Source organism: Gaeumannomyces tritici (assembly GCF_000145635.1).
Source record: "Gaeumannomyces tritici R3-111a-1 unplaced genomic scaffold supercont2.10, whole genome shotgun sequence".
Classification (NCBI taxonomy): domain Eukaryota; kingdom Fungi; phylum Ascomycota; class Sordariomycetes; order Magnaporthales; family Magnaporthaceae; genus Gaeumannomyces; species Gaeumannomyces tritici.
The window spans coordinates 187751-205185 of NW_008804554.1; the positions used below are offsets into that span (position 1 = coordinate 187751).

General features: G+C 57.3%; 7 protein-coding genes across 7 annotated transcripts; 6 read left to right on the forward strand and 1 right to left on the reverse strand.

Moving 5' to 3' along the window:
* Positions 1-18: 18 nt before the first annotated feature.
* GGTG_12907 (pyridoxal reductase) lies at positions 19-1701 on the forward strand. Its single transcript, XM_009230809.1, has 2 exons — positions 19-381; positions 445-1701. Exons 1-2 carry the CDS (start codon positions 330-332, stop codon positions 1380-1382), a joined length of 990 nt encoding a protein of 329 aa, XP_009229073.1. The 5' UTR covers positions 19-329; the 3' UTR covers positions 1383-1701.
* Positions 1702-2137: 436 nt separating this feature from the next.
* GGTG_12908 (hypothetical protein) lies at positions 2138-3249 on the forward strand (the record flags this gene model as incomplete). Its single annotated transcript, XM_009230810.1, has 2 exons — positions 2138-2257; positions 2291-3249. 2 exons carry the CDS (start codon positions 2138-2140, stop codon positions 3158-3160), a joined length of 990 nt encoding a protein of 329 aa, XP_009229074.1. The 3' UTR covers positions 3161-3249.
* A 941-nt stretch (positions 3250-4190) lies between these two features.
* On the forward strand, positions 4191-4421 carry GGTG_12909 (hypothetical protein; the record flags this gene model as incomplete). Its single annotated transcript, XM_009230811.1, has 1 exon — positions 4191-4421. One exon carries the CDS (start codon positions 4191-4193, stop codon positions 4419-4421), a length of 231 nt encoding a protein of 76 aa, XP_009229075.1.
* A 281-nt stretch (positions 4422-4702) lies between these two features.
* On the forward strand, positions 4703-5050 carry GGTG_12910 (hypothetical protein; the record flags this gene model as incomplete). The annotated part of the gene is made up of 1 exon (XM_009230812.1): positions 4703-5050. The coding sequence occupies one exon, from the start codon at positions 4703-4705 to the stop codon at positions 5048-5050; it is 348 nt and encodes a 115-aa protein (XP_009229076.1).
* A 1286-nt stretch (positions 5051-6336) lies between these two features.
* GGTG_12911 (Na(+)/H(+) antiporter) lies at positions 6337-8446 on the forward strand. Its single transcript, XM_009230813.1, has 4 exons — positions 6337-6558; positions 6633-7822; positions 7888-8197; positions 8276-8446. The coding sequence occupies exons 1-3, from the start codon at positions 6441-6443 to the stop codon at positions 7981-7983; spliced, it is 1404 nt and encodes a 467-aa protein (XP_009229077.1). The 5' UTR covers positions 6337-6440; the 3' UTR covers positions 7984-8197; positions 8276-8446.
* Positions 8383-10911, reverse strand: GGTG_12912 (hypothetical protein; the record flags this gene model as incomplete). Its single annotated transcript, XM_009230814.1, has 2 exons — positions 8383-10075; positions 10178-10911. 2 exons carry the CDS (start codon positions 10909-10911, stop codon positions 8383-8385), a joined length of 2427 nt encoding a protein of 808 aa, XP_009229078.1.
* A 704-nt stretch (positions 10912-11615) lies between these two features.
* On the forward strand, positions 11616-17409 carry GGTG_12913 (hypothetical protein). Its single transcript, XM_009230815.1, has 5 exons — positions 11616-12030; positions 12130-13093; positions 13155-13815; positions 13888-15259; positions 15354-17409. The coding sequence occupies exons 1-5, from the start codon at positions 11691-11693 to the stop codon at positions 17300-17302; spliced, it is 5286 nt and encodes a 1761-aa protein (XP_009229079.1). The 5' UTR covers positions 11616-11690; the 3' UTR covers positions 17303-17409.
* The last annotated feature ends 26 nt before the right edge of the window (positions 17410-17435 follow it).

The following is a 17435-nucleotide window of genomic DNA, read 5'->3' on the forward strand; positions in this document are numbered from 1 at the left end:
CCCTGGGTATGCAATCGACGACAGGCTCCAGATCTGGGAGCGGAGCAGGCCTCGACCAGCCGCGGCATGCGCCAGCGGGTTTATTGCGTCTGAACAAAAGCTCTAGTTGTGCCGCCATCTCCGGCTGGCACCAGTGCCTAGGAGGCAAGAGAAGAGAAATGGATAAATACCTGGATCGCCGTCCCATTTGTGTTCCCTGATAAACTCCACCCCTACGCACAAGCCACAGCTCAAAATCCACTGTCCTCGCCCGCTATCTTTTCACCTTTGATCTGTCACTCCAAACAGAAAACAAACATCAGCAGAAACCCAGCAAGAAGACAGTAAACATGTCCAATATCAATGGTCAAGAGGTGGGCCCTATCGGCTACGGTCTGATGGGTGAGTGGCCCCTACGATCCATCACCCTTGATAACTCTTCGACGGTACTGACACGCAAGACAGGCCTCACCTGGCGAGCCACTCCCGTGCCGGAAGAGCAGGCGTTTGAGGCTATGAAGACGGCTCTGGATGGCGGCTGCAACTTTTGGAACGGCGGCGTGTTCTACGGCACCCCCAGCTACAACAGCATGGTGCTCCTGGAGCGCTACTTTGCTAAGCACCCCGAGGACGCCGACAAGGTGGTGCTCAGCATCAAGGGCGGCATCGACGTGACGACCCTCGTGCCCGACGGCTCAGCCGAGGGCGTGAGGCGTTCCATCGACTCGTGCCTCGCGCAGCTCAAGGGCCGCAAGAAGATCGACGTCTTCGAATGCGCACGGCGCGACGCCAAGGTCCCCCTCAGCGAGACGCTGGGCACTATCCAGCGCGAGTACGTCGAGACGGGCAAGGTCGGCGGCGTCGCGCTGAGCGAGGTGTCGGCCGCGACGATCCACGAGGCTGTCAAGGTGACCAAGATCGTCGCCGTCGAGGTGGAGCTGAGCCTGTGGTCGCTCGACGTGCTGCACAACGGCGTGGCGGCGGCGTGCGCGCAGCACGGCATCCCGCTAGTCGCCTACTCGCCCCTCGGGCGCGGCTTCCTGACAGGCCAGGTCAAGTCGGCGGCGGACCTGCCAGAGGGTGATTTCAGGCACCACCTGCCGCGCTTCCAGAAGGAGAACATGGATGCCAACGCGGGCCTGCTCGCCACGGTGCAGGAGCTCGCGAGCAAGAAGAGCTGCACGCCCGCTCAGCTGGCCATCAACTGGGTCCGCTGCCTCAGCGAGCGGCCCGGCATGCCGCGGATCATCCCGATTCCGGGGGCTACTGCGGGGTCGCGCGTCAAGGAGAACTCGACCCTGGTCGAGCTGACCGACGCCGACATGTCCGAGATCCAGGAGGCCATCTCCAAGTTCGAAGTCAAGGGAAACCGGTACCCCGACGGCGCCCTCGTCAACACGTGAGAGGGCAGTTCAGACGACACATGGGTGTCATGGGTTAAGTGCGATCTGGGCAGGGAACTATCTATCGCATCCAAGTCAGCAAGTCTGGTTTGTTTCCGCTGGAAAGCGGCGACGACGGCGAGTGATTGTTCCACGGCTCCAATCAGAGGTGAATTGTATCTTGTCTACATCCACGGCTTGCGCCGTTTTGGAATTGCAGAATTCATGGGATATTCATCAGGCAGAGCGGGCAGCCAGTCGTTGCGGCACAGGGAGGTTATGTAAACTTACGCTAGGTCTAGTCAGAGAACAAATAAAAGTCTACTATTTCTTTGCTGAAATGGATGCGTGAGCCCGGCACGAAAAGTATTCCTTGACACGGGGGCGGATGAGAGAAGGTTGGCGAGGGAGCAAATGAGAAGTTGATGTGTGAGAAAGAAAAAATCCAGCAGGCTCGTGTGGAATTGAGTTGGGGCGGCCAGTGGAGCTCCAGGGGTGTCGTTTTAGTGGAGCGGGCCCACTAAAAGCTATCAACGCTTGCTCCTCGAAGCACCCTCGCGTATTGTCTCCTTGCTCGCTCAACAACCAACGCGACTGGCCATGTCGATATGACATGGTTATGTGACCCCTAGAGAGGCCCTCGTCTCTAGCCGTTATGTCGGTGACAACACTTTCGTCTGGACTGGGCTACACCACCTACAGGATCAGCATTTCAGCCAAGCTGATTATCACAACTGCCACACACAATCAAGCCTGATCGACGGGCGCGACTTACCATGAGCAACGCCCTTGGTCATATGCAGCAGCCTGCTGCCAGGGTTGCCGGCTGGCTGCAGACCTGTGACAATGACCACAAAGAATGCCAGCAGCCATTCGACCCAGCGAGCCCTGCCAATGTGCTCCAAGTCTTTTTATCGCGCTGCTGACAGTACCGGCTTCGCACGTGGGACTACGCGGCTCGCTTTCCGAACCAATACATCCCGAAGCTGCTCTTCAGGTTGCTTGACCTTGAGCCGGGCTGCGTCAGGAACGCAAGCCTGGACGACAGGTATGTTGCCTTCAGCTACTTTTCCTCGGACTCGGCCGCCTCCCCTTCGTTCCGGCTTACCAAGTCCGGCCCGGAGAGCGCCGCCACCAAAGGCTGGCTAGGGACTGTCCGTCCGAGTCTGGACAAGTCCGTCTCCGATGCCATCGATTTTTTCCGGGTTGTGGGTGAGTGGTACTGCTGTGTCGATGCCCTCTGTTTTGCCCGCGACCCCGGGAGGGACAAGCGCCACTGTGAGAGAATGGTGACGTTCGTGTACCAGTCGAACGGAACAGCCCAGGACGCCGGAAGGATCTCTGCTCCCCCTCCGCCCGGATGGCGTCCAAGGCACTTTTACGTGGACGACTACAGGCTGCCGTATCTCGTGATCGAGGCCCGGACAATTTGCCTTAGACTGAAGATGGGCCAGCCGCCGGAAAGGGGAAGTGTAGCTAGCGACGTGCTGTCTAACCCGGCACTCCCACTGCATTCTGCTTCGAACAAGGTTGTTAGATTAGTGCACCCGGACAACATGGCAGAGGCATCGGCCGCCGCCGCCTCAAGTCCCATTGCTGACCTTGTGGTGTTGTCTCTCTTTCGTGCACCAACCGCTGGGTTGGCCCTTGGCGAGACTACATCGCTGTCGGGCACAGCCTGTCTGGTTTGGGTGATGCACGTCGAGTGGAAGGATGGGCTTGCGCAAAGGCGCGGCATCAGGCAAATTTTGGTGTCTGCTCTGTCCAATGCTTTGGAACCTAGCCCTAAAGTGGTATAGGTCAGCGATATCATCGTCAAGGTTAAGGTGAAGAACCGGGGACAATCTTCTTCTATTCTTCTACGTTGTCGGATCGATATTCCGGCGCATGCAATAGGGATGGATTCTCTTGTTTTGGGCCAAGGAGGATTTGATTATAGGGCTTGGGCCCTTGTAAGCCCCGTGGCTTGGGCCCGTGGCTTGGGCCCGTAGCTTGGCCCCAGGGCCAAGCCCTTGTATATAAACCCTACCTTTGGCACCCCTTCGGCGCCAAAGGTTCTTCTTCTTCCTTATGCTCAACACAAGTATGCACAATACAAGGACTTTACCCCAGATCACAGAGATCGTTGTTCATCACCTTTGGAGATCTCCGAGCCGTTCAACAGGAGTACCAGACTCCTACCAACATACGTCCCTTTTCTCCGTTACATTTTTCTTACCTGGTCTCCCCACCGCACTATTCCCAGGAACATCCGATTACTACTTGAAGTCTGGGGCGCAGCAATATTGTGGTGGACTGTTGGTCCGAGAATGTGAAGATGCGGGTGGATCTAGGCGTTGCCAGGCCTGCGCTAATACCTAAATACGTAGCTAGGTAAATTTCAAAACGGCGGCGCGTGCGCGGGGTAGGTTGTTGCTGCTTAGCCATTTCTAATATAAGAATGAATCTACTAACGCGTATTCTCTTTTGTGTGGTTGAAGACTCTTTTTTCCCCTTTCTTTTTCCTTTTTTTATCCAGCTGGTCACCCTCGTTCCAAACGAACAGTCGTATTAGTGGAGGGGACATGGGCACCCATAACGCGGACAGGTGGCCACCTAACAGGCAAGTCGGGTGCATCGAGACGGCCCGCTAACAGCGGGGACGCCCTCGTTCCCGTGCGATCAAAGGAATAGCGGGACTCGCAAGACAGGCAGGCTGCAAAGTCGGGCGAAGCAACCTTATTTATAATATCAAGTGAGAAAGTTCTTGGCAGGTCTCTGTCTCGGCCTGTTTTCTGGACTCTGAACGTGATTGGACGCTTGACCGAGGCGGCATCACATCCTGCGGCTATGACAGGGCTGCTGCCTTATGCGTCCAGGGGGGTGGGCCTGCAGCATTCGCTCGACAGGGGCCTGTATTGGACGCAAAGACTGGAATCCAGGGGTTGGCAGCCTGTTGCCGGGCTCATCAACAACACCATCACGCCGCAGCTGCACTGCCCTGGCCCGGCCGGCGAGGGAGTGGCGCCCGGATCGTTTCGCGGCTGGCAGCCCACCGACAGCCAACAGTCACTGTCTTAGACATCGTGGTTGGGCCTCTGTCACCCGTCGCGCCCAGCCCATCATGAGGCCCTCCTCTCACGGCATTTGTCTTTTTTTTTCTCGACTGCCACGGGTCCACGGTTTGACCAACTCTGTGCCATGGGAGAACAAAAACTCGTTCCACTCGTGGCCTCGGCTGCTGTTTTCCCAAAAATGCGCCCCCATCGGCTCCCGCTTTCCCTTGCGTCTCCCCCGCATCGCTCCAGCCGCCGTCGAAAAAGGCCCAGGAGCCAACGCCCGAACCGCTCGCTCGGGATAAGATGTCTGGCCCGCCTCCTGACAAGTTCGCCAAATGCATGCACTGCCAGGCCATCCTCTATGCCTCGACTGAGGACTGCATCGTCTGCGTGGCGAATCCATGGCAAATTTGTGGGAATTTAGTCTGCGGAAGGCTCCCGCCCGTCAAACATAATCCGGTCCCCAAGAAGATCCCCGGCCAGAGTTCCATAAACAAGAACTTGTGGATCGGGCATGGCGAGCATCAGGAGAAAAAGCGCCAGAGGAACGCCAAAAAGAAAGGCGGTGATGCCGAAGAGGTTAAGGAGACAGCCGACGATCCCACAGATGCCAACGAGGAGGTCTGCGTGTTTGGGGATATGGATCCTTAACTTCAAGTAAACGTTCCGGACAGAGGAAGGTATGGCACTACACAACCATGCCCAATATAACATTTATGCGTTGGTAAATCGAGCATAGATACTAGCGGCTGCTTACCGCGTCTGGTGCGGCGCCGGCCACCTTGTCTTTGTCAAGCGAGAAACGTGGCAGAAAACTGACTGAGGGTAGAGATATACGGCGTTTATCCCCCGACTGCTTTTTTTCTGTTTATAGTGCCATTCGGGCCTGCCAGGTACCCGCCCTCGCAGCCTGCATACGTACGTACCCGTCCATTAGATAAAATGCTGACCACCAGAACGGGTATAACCAACAAACGACCAGACGCCCGGCTTTATGCACTTTCCATGTGGGGCTTAGCATCGACTCAATCGGAACTTGCCACCAAACCCCCAAGACGAGATGAATGACGGGATCTCAAACTCGAGATGGCAGGCCCCTGGGCGAGGACAAGCTCGAAGCGTTTGCCAAACTCGTATGTTTGAGGGACCGAGTTCAGGTCGATGCCCTATCGGATGATGGCAGCAACGACGAGGACGCCCAGACGACGGCTCAACTACCGAAAACACTCCCCATGACGCGAGGCATGACTTTAGGCTTATGAAGGCCTTTCTCGACAGGCTGGCCGGGCTTGTAGCTAGCGCCAGGGGTTGTGATCACGTCTCGGCTTTGATGGCCTCGAGGAGAACCTGTGTGGGATATCTGCGAAACCCACGCCGAACGCCCACCCTCGGTCTGGAGGCTCAAGCACCTACTTACCCTGCAAGTGGCGGCAAGCCTGGTCCGGCGTGCCGCGTTCCTCAAGATGCCGGAGCTTCGGGTCGCGGCCGAGGTATACGGCTCCTCGGCGGCGATGAATATCGCCGAGGCCTCGGGCCTCGCTGGCTTCTACAGACGGCTGCTGCAGGAGGTGGGCTCTATTGTTGTATACCGCACCAACCCGGGGGGCCGGCTTCTCGAGCTTTTGGGAGACGGTCGTCAAGACCGGGAAATTGTTGGCGGGGTGTCAGGCAAGGGGGTGCGTGACGTGCTTGGGCGGCTCGGATAGCGCCGCCCACGTGTCAGGGATGCCCCTCACTGCACTTGACCGCTAGCTCTCACGCATGGCAGTTTTGATATGCACGTGGGCAGTTGATAAAGCGTCGGGAAATGACTCGGGCTTGCCCATCAGCGTGCATACATTGATGTAATTCTAGGTCGTATTGGCGCTGCTTTGTATTGCGCAGATGACCCTGTCAAGCAGCCTGGATCCTTGAAAATGGTGATAGGGGCGGCTCATTCAACCCTTTATCTGCCCGACAGGCCTCGTCCCCTTTTCCTGTTGTTGAGCGTTTTGCATCTCGTCCGTGATTGCTCTGAATATTTCCTCGCGTTGCTGACAAGATGGAGCTGCTGGCCATCACCAACTTCAACATAATCCTCAGCGTCCTGGGAGGCTGGATCACTTTTTCCGGCCTCTTTTCGTCGCTGCTAAAGGAGAAGTATTACCTTTCCGAAGCCGGTAAGCACCTCCCACAACGCAAATCAACACCCTCCCACAGAACCCAGTACCAAACATCCCCACCACACACACAGTAACCTCCCTCCTCGCCGGCGCCATCCTCAGCAACGTCGTCCACGTCCTCGACCCGCTCGACTACGCCGGCGGTTCGCCCGAGCGCCTGGGCGCGGCGACCCTCGCCCTCAGCCGGCTCGTGCTGGGCGTGCAGCTCGTCATCGCGGGCGTGCAGCTGCCGCGCCGGTACCTGCGCGCCCAGTGGCGGCCGCTCTCGCTACTGCTCGGGCCCGGCATGCTGGCCGCGTGGGCGTGCAGCAGCGCCGCCATCTGGGCCGCCGTGCCGGGCCGCCTCCCCGTCCTGCACGCGCTCGCAATCGGCGCGTGCGTCGCGCCCACGGACCCCATCCTGGCGGGCGCCGTCGTCAAGGGCAGGTTCGCGGACGAGAACGTCCCCGCGGCGCTGCGGGACCTGATCGTGGCCGAGTCGGGCGCGAACGATGGGTTGGGGTATCCGTTTCTGTTTTTCGCGCTGTATCTGATCAAGTACACCGGCGGCGTCGGCGAGGCCGCTGTTGGGTTAAGCGGCAGCAGCACGGAAGGCGGGGCTGGTACGGCCCTGGGACTGTTCCTGTGGCACACGTGCGGCTACGTGGTGCTCCTCAGCGTTGGCTACGGCTGGGTCGTGGGCTCGGCGGCCCGGCGCATCCTGCGGTGGGCGGAGCGGCGGCGGCACGTGGACCGGGAGAGCCTGCTGGTGTTTGCGGTGCCGCTCGCGCTCTTTATCGTCGGCACCTGCGGCATGGCCGGCAGCGACGACGTGCTGGCGTGCTTCGTGGCCGGCAACGCCTTCACGTGGGACGACTGGTTCCGGCTCAAGACGGCCGACGACCCGATCCAGCCCACGGTCGACATGCTCCTCAACGTCGCCGTCTTCATGTGGCTGGGCGCCGCGTGCCCGTGGGCCAGCTTCTGGTCCGGCGAGGTGGTCGGCCCGGGCCGCCTGGCGGCGCTGGGGGTGCTGGTGCTGCTGTTTAGGCGGCTCCCTGCCATCTTGGGCCTGTATCGACGTATTCCCCAGATCGAAGATGGACGGCAGGCGCTTTTCGTTGGGCACTTTGGGCCGATTGGGGTGTCGGCCATCTTTTATCTCTATGTCGGGCTGGAGTTTCTGCAGACCGTCACTGTTGGCGACGCACAACGGCCAGACGCCAAGCAGCTTGGGGAAGTCATGACGGTCGTCATATGGTTTTTGGTAATATGCAGCGTGGTAAGTCCATCAACCTCTCTCGTGCCGTTCCATCGATGGTTCTCAGCTAATACTTACCGCCAAAGGTTGTGCATGGGCTGAGTATCCCCGCGGCCAAACTGGGTTCCTGCGTTTGGGCGACAGCAGTCCCTCGCCCTGGCGCTATCGCTTTGCCTCCGTGATATCAGTGTCCATAGAGTATTTGGCACGTATCATGTGGTAAAGGCGACTTGAGACGTTCCCGGTTTCCACATTTTTTACTCAGGATGCAGAATTTTCTTGTTATTTCACAGCCTATTACATATATCGCCACCTCCCCTACTCCTATGGAAATCAGTGAAATGCATTAGACCTGAACGCCTGGCTGGAAGTACATCATTCAAGGCGTCACCATATGTCAGTTATCCCGTGTTCCCTACGTTTTCCCCCGCGCCAATTCACTTAACCCAAGACGCTCGCTAAAAAGCCAAGTAGATTGTAGCTTGTACCCCCGGCAAGGCACCACCCTCAAGCTCCGACATTACTGAGTGGCACTCCATGCTGGACGTGTTCACAGACCCGAATAAAAACCCAACCCAACTTCAGTACCATTTCGCTGCCGTACTCTTCATAGCGCTGTCGGGCAGTTGATACTTGTCGATCATAGCAACTGCCACGGCCGCCGCCGTGGCCGCGGCAAAGTCCTGCCACACCTTGTTCTTGTGGCTGTCGGCGTAGTCGCAGATGCCCTTGACAACGATGCAGGGGAGCTGCTCCCACGCCCCCGCACCCTCCATCTCAAAGGCGATAACGTCGTGCTTGTCGGCGAACTCGTCCCGGAGCTGGCCCGACTTCATGACGGCGTTGCCCGACGCCACCTTCCCAAAGAAGATCTTGGGCACGAGCTCGGGCGGGCGCTGGGATATGCGGCTCGTCCTGGGCAGCTCCTGGCTGATGTCGCAGCCGAGCTCGACGCATGTTTTCTCCGACGCCTGCTCGCAGAAGCTGGTGGGGCCGGCGGCGCACGCGGCGCACTGGTTGAGGGCGCCGTCGCCGCGGTGCCGGTGCTCATAGCTGGTCTCAAAGATGCGGTCGGTGGCGTCCCGGGGGCGTTTATATTTGGCTCCGCACCCGTACCAGGCCTGCGCATTACTCTTCAGGCGCTCAAGATTCTTTCTTGCGCTTCCCTCAACTTCGTGGAGCATGCGCTGGCGGTTGAAAAATGTAAAAAGCCCCCGGACGTGGTTGCTGGCCCGGCTCAGGCTATCCTCTATCGAGGTCTTGGAGACCATGCCGCCGCTGTATATACGCCCAAAGTCGTGGCTGAAAATGCTTGTGCTTATCACCACGTCCCCTAGGAAGGCATCCTCCTTGCCGATCTTGGGCAGCCCGCCGCAGATACCGACTATTAGGGCGAGCTTGACGTTTGGGAAGCTGGCACGGAGGCCGTTGGCGACCTGGGACGAGGGGACGGGGCCCATGCGGGGGAGGACGACAAGGACGACAGAGTAGACGCCGATGCGGCCGGTAGTGTACTGGTACTCGTCGCTGTCAGCTTTTCCGTATCGATCGTCGTAGAACTCGTCAAAGAGCAGCTCGACGGCATCAGCCTCTCGTGTCAGGGCGCAGATGATGGCCAGTGAGAAGCCACTCCGATCTGCCGGCCGTGGCGGCGGCGTTGTGATTGTGGGATGTCCGTCTGTAGAGGCTACTGGGGACGCCAGGGGACTCCTTGGGTCACACGATTGGTTGCGCTGTGTGTACTGGGTCATCTGAGCGGGTTGCCGTGGGATGAAGGTGATGAATTCCTTGCAGGTGTCAATGTCGTCAATGCTCATCTTGTTGTTCGCGCGGCAAAGGTCGTCTTCCAGCGGCTGAACCACCTTTTTGTATAGCAAGTCCCTCAGTGTCTTGTCTGGTAGCTCTTGGGCGTCGTCGCTCACCCATTCCACCAGGCTCAGGCATGCTTCTAGGCTGTCGACAATCCTCTCGTGATCAGGGATCCTCTTCTCAACCCTGAGCATGTCAAACAGCCTTTTTACAAATTCATGATCCGAGGTTTCCCCTTTTCCCAAGTTGTACTTCTCGGCCAGTAGTTCGAACGGCTCCCCCAAGTACACCTCCATCAACATGGCGGCGAACGTGATGAGGATGGGCATGCTATGGTCCACGACGTCATCAGGGTCGATCTCAGAGTCATCCGGGTCAAAGTCGGAGTCATCTGGGTCGGCCTCAGCGTCGCCTGGATCGATTGTTGCGCCAGAGAGACCCGTGTTAGCCCGGCTGTCGTCCGGGCTATCAAGATAGCCAATCGCTGTGGAGATAGGGCTTCGAAGTTGTGTCGCAATGAAAGGGCTGAGATGATATTTAGAGACTGTTGAGGCTTCGGATACCGACGCGGGGAAAAGCAACACATTGGAGGAGGTGAATGAGTTTTGGAGCCATTGGGTGCGGTGCAGGTTGAGGACTGCATATCCCAGAAGAACGGCGAGGATGCGCCTGTTCTGGATCGTGAGCGACCTTTCGTTTGCCGTTCTGAGGAGGAAGTCCAGAGATATTGACGACCTCTGCCCGTCTATATTCAACTTCTTGTCCTGGCCTCTAAGCTTCTTTATCCTGAACTCGTCATTCGTCCATGACAATTCCAGGTCGAGGCGCCTTAGGGGCTTCGGCAGCATTGATTCTCGGCAGATTTTGTCGATTACCATGGATCTCTGTTTCACAGCGGCTTTCGCAGTCCCAAAGGGGGCAATAACGATTGTGGGTAACCCGACAGCCTTGGGTGCTGGTGCTAGGTGCCTGGATGTCTGGATGTGCGCCTCCTGGGCCTTTGCGTCTCCGACGTCGATGAGGATGTCGAAGGCATCCACCGTCACTCCACGCGAGTCGGGGGCGGCTGAAAGTTTGCGGTGCGTGGCCACACATAGCTTCGGCCACAGATCCGGCGGGTTGTGGCAATGTGAGTGAGAAGTGCAGCAGCCCAGCTTCTGTAGAGCCAGCAGGACCGAGTTGGCAGCTTCCCACACATCGAGAGATGGTGAGCTTTTTGTCTTGCGTGAGACCTCGTAGGTCTGCATCCCGCGGTCTGACGGATGTGTGGAGCAACTTTTTGCGACCTCATCGTACCACATGTTGAAATCTTCGAAGAAGTCGTCTTCTTGGCTTTGCTCGAGAGGTGACCCCCCATTCAGGCACTTCTTGACGAAGTCTACTCTCACGACATCGCTGCCGCTCAAGCTTCCGCTATCTTTCCATTGCTTGACGAGTCCGAAGAGCCCTAAATGTTCCTGGTATGCCGCTTCGGGCGCCCCCCTTTTTGTGGTCCAGGATACCGAGACGACGGACCCAAGGCGGTTCAAAAATGTGCCAACGAGGGCCATGTCAGATGGAGACGCCAAGTTCAAGACGAGCGTACAGCAGGGTGTCAGTTGGCGATAAAATCTACGCAATCTTCGGTGGTCTGCTGTGTCGTTTTGGGGGCTCTGTTTGAGAAACTTGTTGAGGAAGTTCCAGATGTCCTTGAAAGTGGTCTCGCACTGCCTTAGCAAGGCAATTCTATTGCAGTCTGCCATGCCGGAGCGCAAGACTAAGGCTGGCCAGTGTTTCTAGTCTGCTTGGAAAGAGGATGTGGCGGTCGAGGAAGAGAATATGTTGGACGCCAGCCGCAGCAAGGCATGGTCAGCTTCCTGGCGCACACAAGTAGAGAGAGCAACGGGCGGGGGAGGGGATCAATTGATCCGCCGAGCTGATGAGGCGCTGTGTTGGCTGCATCTTGATTGGTCGCCTGACCATTTCCAGTCGGTTGTGCCTGCCCACCCCGTGCACAAGAATGATTTGCCTGTGGAGGGGTAGATGAGTGGCAGATGGGAGGGGATTGCTGGGCATTGACAGTCTGTAGAGAATCACCTCAATGCCATCTCTTCCTCCTCCATCCCACCCCACCTCCATCGCCAAGGCAAACATGGCCGACCCTCCAGACGCAGGCTCTTCCAGCGAGCCGCCGACGATTGCCAAGGCCGGAAAGCAGTGCTTCGACCTGTTCCAGAAGTGCTACGACTTGGGCGGCCCCCTCAACGTTCTGCAAAAGTCGCTGCTCGAGGACCAGCTTACCCGATTTACAATATGGACCAACATGATGGGCGTTTTCGCTGGGGCGCGGGCGTCTATGGATCACCGCCTTAGGGAAACGCCTGAAGTCCGGGACACAGTTCTCAGCGTGCTGGAAGGATTGGCAGAGCATCTTGAAACCTGCATGTGGTCCCGTTTCTACATATCTGCCGTCAATATCGACCATCTTGTCGCTTCAACACTAGACAAGATTGACCATTCATCATGCTGACCATGAGCAGATTCGATGTTGTTGCAGAGCCAGCCCAAACACGGTCCAGAAAGTGACAGCCCGAGATTGAAGACTCTCGAGCGTCCGTTACGAGATATGGCTGGGGAAATCAGCATGCTATTCAGGCTGTCCAACGTCATCCGCAAAGCAAGTCGTGAATCCCAAAATATCAAGGCCGCCAGGAAATTCCGCATTCTAGACGGCGAAGGCAACGACGTGGAGCCACTGCTCCGGCAACGGTTTGTCTGGCACATTCGCAGCCAGTTCGCAGCGGATATCCAGGACCCCGCCGAGAAGGCTGCCGCAGAGGAGCTCACCCAGCGGCTCGCCTCCACAATGTTTCTCCGTCAGAAGCGAGTTATGTATCGGAAAGAGCGCTATGGCTCAAAAAAGCCAATCGCAACTGCCAAGATGATCCAACCGCCCCAGGTCGACATTCATGTGGCCAAGGAGCCTGTCCAGTCACCGCTCGTCACGCCCCGGTCCACAGAGATTATTCCTGTGGCTGATCATCCGCCGGTCGCGCCAAACCTTTTGACCTCCAGGGCGACGTCTGCGGGTGGCAGTGTAACTACCCTGCACCAGGACCGGTACAAGAAAGCTTCATCCCCATCCTCCATCTCGGGAACCCGCACAATACCTCTAAGCTACAACAAAGAAGGCAATGCCCTCGAGTTTCCCCAGCGCCCATTACGCCACGGCGGCATTGACAAGAAGTATCAGAAAAAGAAACAGGCGAGATGGCAAGTGTTTGTGAAAGACATCCCGCGCATATTTTCCACCGAGGGAAAATCTAGGGACCATGAGGAGCTGCCCATCTCACAGGCCTCCGGGTTTGTCGCCGCTGTTCAGAAGCTAGACAAAGACATGAAATCTGACTTCCAGGGGTGCGTGGATGCAGTGGCAGAGTTCACGTGTCCCATATGCTTCCACGCACTCAACCACGAATATCTTACCGATGTGAGGAAATGGGAGTAGGTTACATCATTTTTGCAATGAGGAAGATGGCATCTCAGGCTAACGATTAACATGCAGATCACATGTAACAAGTGACCTCGACGCATACGTCTGTCTCTTCAAAGGCTGCGAAAGCCCAGAGGAGCTATACACCCACAGCAATACCTGGATCAGCCACATGCGCAAGCACGCGCAACGCTGGCGGTGTATCACCAAGTCCCATGGGAAACGGGACTTTGACACAAGAGAGGAATACATCCAACACATCCAACAAGACCACCCCCGACGCGCTACTGGGGATCTAGATGTGCTTGCCGATTCCAGCACATGGACACCGGAGCATCTCTTCCCGTCCTGCCCCTTATGTGGCGAAATGCCAGATTCTGCAGACATGTCAGGAGCTGGCTGCTCAGAGAGTCACATTGCCCACCATCTGAGGGCACTGGCTTTGACATCTCTTCCTAAGGAAGAGAAGTACGACCCAGAAAACCCTCATTACGAAAGGCTTTCTTCAAACGCTTCCCAAGGATCCACCCGACCTACTGTTGCAGAGGATTCGGAAGAGAAAGAGCAGGAAGGTCCAGATACCAGCCAGCCACACACCAGCGAGGAAATGGACATGTTTCCGACAACGCAAGAAGAAGAAGAGGAGAGGGCGCGGTCAGAGTGGACAAGAGCATTAGAACAACAGGACATCCCGAAGTCGTCCAAATATGGGCGAGCTAAGTTTGGTGGTCCCGTAAGCACCGCTCACCTTCCCTATATATCAGACAGTCAGAAAGTGTTAACAACAACGGTGTCTATCACCCAGGATCTTGAAGAGACGGACCTCCTCGCATACCTCGCCAACCCACCATCAGATATTGTTCTCCGCGAGATCGACTTCGAGATTGATGCGTTCCGACGCAATCATGACGCTGAATATACGCCTCAAAGCCAGCGGGAAGAGGAACAAATAGGCCCAAGAAGTCCATACTGGCCCTATGAGATGCTTGTCGAATACGCGAGTCCACCAGAAACGGGGGAATGGCGAAGCGACCCCGTTATACAGGCTTTCCTCAAGCGCCAGTCTGGCGGCCCCATAGCTCCAGAGACCATGATCGAGTCCAAGGAGGTCTTGATTGCGCTGAGGAAACTTCGGAAACTGGTTGGCAAACGAGAGGCGGATGCCTTGAGGGGCAGCATCGAGCAGCTGATAAAGGCAACCCCGAGCCCTGTCCCACCGACGAAGGCAGAAGACGTTACGCCCGAGACTCCCAACGCCGCTTCGTACGCCGTTGGCTGGATCACCAAACTGCGGTTGGAATTCATCGCCGCCAGGTCATTTCTTGAAGTTGAACACCACTTCATCGAACGCCTAAGCCGAGAAGATCCCAATTCGTACGCCCTAGGCAGAATTGGACAGCACAATGTTGTGATAGCGTCCCGGCCTACCGAGTATGGGCCAGTCTCGACAGCCTCGGTGGCCAAGAATATGTTGCAGGCATTTCCCAATGTCCGCATCGGGCTCTCTATCGGCATTGCAGGTGGCGCACCGCGTCCCAGCCGCGATATACGACTTGGTGATGTCGTTGTTGGTGATTCGGTTTTCCAATACGACCTGGGAAGAGGCACTAAAAGTCAGCACTTCACGCCACCAAGGGTTCTTAGGACCGCAGTGGCAAGTCTGGCTGGGGAGTACCTACGACCCGGCCGTCAGCTTGCACTGCAAATCGAGCAAGCCCTGAACTATATGCAGGGGGACCTGTACTCCCGCCCATCTGCCAATACCGACACGCTTTTCCGGCCCGAGATTGAGCATGCAGCCAGCTGTGGTAGTGTTTGCGCCGCCGATCCGCAACACCTCGTCAGTCGGCAGGAGCGGGATGTAGATGACGACGATCCCGCGATCCACCTCGGGCGGATGGCCAGCTCCGAGCAACCCATGAAGAACTCTCGTATCCGTGATGAGCTGGCGGCACGGCATCACGTGGTATGCTTTGAGACGAAAGCAGCCGATCTAATAGATCAATTCCCTTGCTTGGCCGTCCGCGGCATCTGCGACTACTCGGACTCTCACGGAAATAGGAGCTGGCAAGGCTTCGCAGCTATGATGGCGGCAGCTTATGCGAAGGGTCTTTTGAGACACATCTCTCCTGCCCTGGTCGAAGCGGAAACGCGGCTTATCGAGACTCCAAGTCAAGGTACGTGGGCAGGCTTCAAGCACCGATATCTCCGTCCCCACGCCGTCACACTGCCTTTTCTAGTTTTACACTCGCTAATGACGGCCAAACACAGCCCACGGGAAAGCGCACGAAACGCAGCAAGCCCTACTGTCAGAACAGCAGCCTCTCGAAGATTACACCAATGCCATCATGGACTGGCTATCTCCGACAGGCCCGTTGGGAAATGTGGATCGCGCAAAGAGGATCCGCCACCCTGGAACCGACCTCCTATTATCGAATAATTCGGTCCTCCAAGAATGGAAATCCGGGGCACGCCAACATAAATATCTGTGGCTCCGTGTGCTCCCCGAGTCTGACAGCAAGTTTCTGGGCACATCCATTATCGACAGTCTTCGTGAACAGGTCGATCACCCGAGTCTCCATTTCTATTTCGACAAGCGCGACGAACAAAGGAAGACACTGGATGACATGCTGCGGGCGTTCGTCGTTCAGGCGCACACTCAAGGCATAGGCCTGCACGCCAAAGGTCATATCGCTCGGTCGTTCAAAGCACACAATGACGGCACGGACCAGCCTACGACCGGGACACTTTCAGACATTGTAAACACCTTACTGGCAGTACAACCCAACACTTCGATATTCCTCGAAAACGTGAACGAGTCGACACTGGTCTGGGTGATCGTCAACTGGATCGAGAATATCTTTAAACGAGGGCTCGCCCGGTTGATCCTCACCAGCGAGCCAGTACTCGAACTTGATCTCATACCGTCCTTGTTCGGCGAGGAAAATTGCATCTCGCTGGACGACGGGAGGACATCCGAAACCGACATGCGTGCAGGTTTAATGCCAGCTGTCCCCGACGGCACACGCAACCCGCAGATCGAAGAGCCTTTGCTCAGCGAAGAAGCCACACGCCTTCTACAGTTTGTCTTACATTCCGGCCGAGAAATATCACTGCCAGAAGCGACGGACATCATGGCTACACGGGTCGAAACCGAGCCCCGAGGCTTCAACCCTAAACGAAGGCCGATAGGCAAAGCTGACATCATCAAACAGTGCCCTGAGATGCTGTGGTTCACCAGTCCGAATACTCCGATATCCGCGGGGCACAGGGACCCTAAAATTCTCACCATCAACCACACCACGTTCAATAAGGAGGGTCTTTTTGAACAGGACAGGTTCAGCGCCACGACCTCCTACATATCTATGACCAGGACGTGCCTGGCGTACTTGGCAGACATCGACGGGGATTGCGCTGATATTGAGACCGCATTTCCCTTCTCGCGCCACGCAGCCGATGCCTGGATGTTGACCGCCGCAAAAGCCGAAATGCCAGAGGACGCTGTTCGAGAAGCTGCCATGTTCCTACAAGACCAAAGGACCTTTCAGCTTTGGCGCCGCATCTATGAGGGGGACTACAGCTGGCATGCAACACGCCCGCGCATTGCTCAAGGGTCAGCGCTCTATTACGCGTGCTTCTTTGGGTTCAAGCAAGGCGCAGAGTGCCTGATGGGAGATGGGGCGGATGTTGACGTGCAGGGGGGCGTGCACGGGAGCGCGCTCCAAGCGGCCGTATCCCAAGGCCATAAGGAAATTGTCCAATTGCTGCTGGATAGCGGTGCTAACGTTAACGCGTGGGGGGGCGTGTACGGGTACGCGCTCCAAGCGGCCGCATCTGAAGGCTATAAGGAGATTGTCCAATTGCTGCTGGACAGCCGCGCCAACGTTGACGCGCAAGGGGGAAGATACGGGAGCGCGCTTCAAGCGGCTGCGAAAAATGGCCACATTGGTATTGTTCGGCTGCTGCTGGACAGCGGCGCCGACGCTAGCGCGCGCAGCGGCTCTGGCGACAGCGCCTTCCGCCTCGCCGTGTCGGGGGCGGTCCGCCCCGACATCGCCCGGCTGCTGCTGAAGAAGAGGACCGTTCTAACACGCCCGCGTCCACCGTGGGTCGAGTGGGAGCAACACGTGCGAGACGTTGAGCCACACCCCTCTGGGCCATCTAGTACTGGCGGGACCGTAGGCAGCGACTCGGACAGGGCCGAGAGCGAACGCTCCTAGCCATCCAACAACGAAAGCCCCAGAACGGGCAGTACGAGCCAAGCAAACGAATCCATGGCAGAGCAGTTTCCCGGTTCAGACCCCGCCCTCTCCCCTCCCCCCTCCCCCCCCTCCCCCCCTCCTGCCCCCCTTC

Bases quoted from the DNA above. Each gene is read 5' to 3' on its own strand.
- GGTG_12911 (XM_009230813.1), top strand. From the start codon at position 6,441: ATGGAGCTGCTGGCCATCACCAACTTCAACATAATCCTCAGCGTCCTG. The intron at 6,559-6,632 runs GTAAGCACCTCC...CCACACACACAG, and splicing joins GTATTACCTTTCCGAAGCCG to TAACCTCCCTCCTCGCCGGC. The intron at 7,823-7,887 runs GTAAGTCCATCA...TTACCGCCAAAG, and splicing joins TTTTGGTAATATGCAGCGTG to GTTGTGCATGGGCTGAGTAT.
- GGTG_12913 (XM_009230815.1), top strand. From the start codon at position 11,691: ATGCCATCTCTTCCTCCTCCATCCCACCCCACCTCCATCGCCAAGGCA. The intron at 13,816-13,887 runs GTAAGCACCGCT...TCTATCACCCAG, and splicing joins GAGCTAAGTTTGGTGGTCCC to GATCTTGAAGAGACGGACCT. The intron at 15,260-15,353 runs GTACGTGGGCAG...GGCCAAACACAG, and splicing joins TATCGAGACTCCAAGTCAAG to CCCACGGGAAAGCGCACGAA.
- GGTG_12907 (XM_009230809.1), top strand. From the start codon at position 330: ATGTCCAATATCAATGGTCAAGAGGTGGGCCCTATCGGCTACGGTCTG. The intron at 382-444 runs GTGAGTGGCCCC...CACGCAAGACAG, and splicing joins TATCGGCTACGGTCTGATGG to GCCTCACCTGGCGAGCCACT.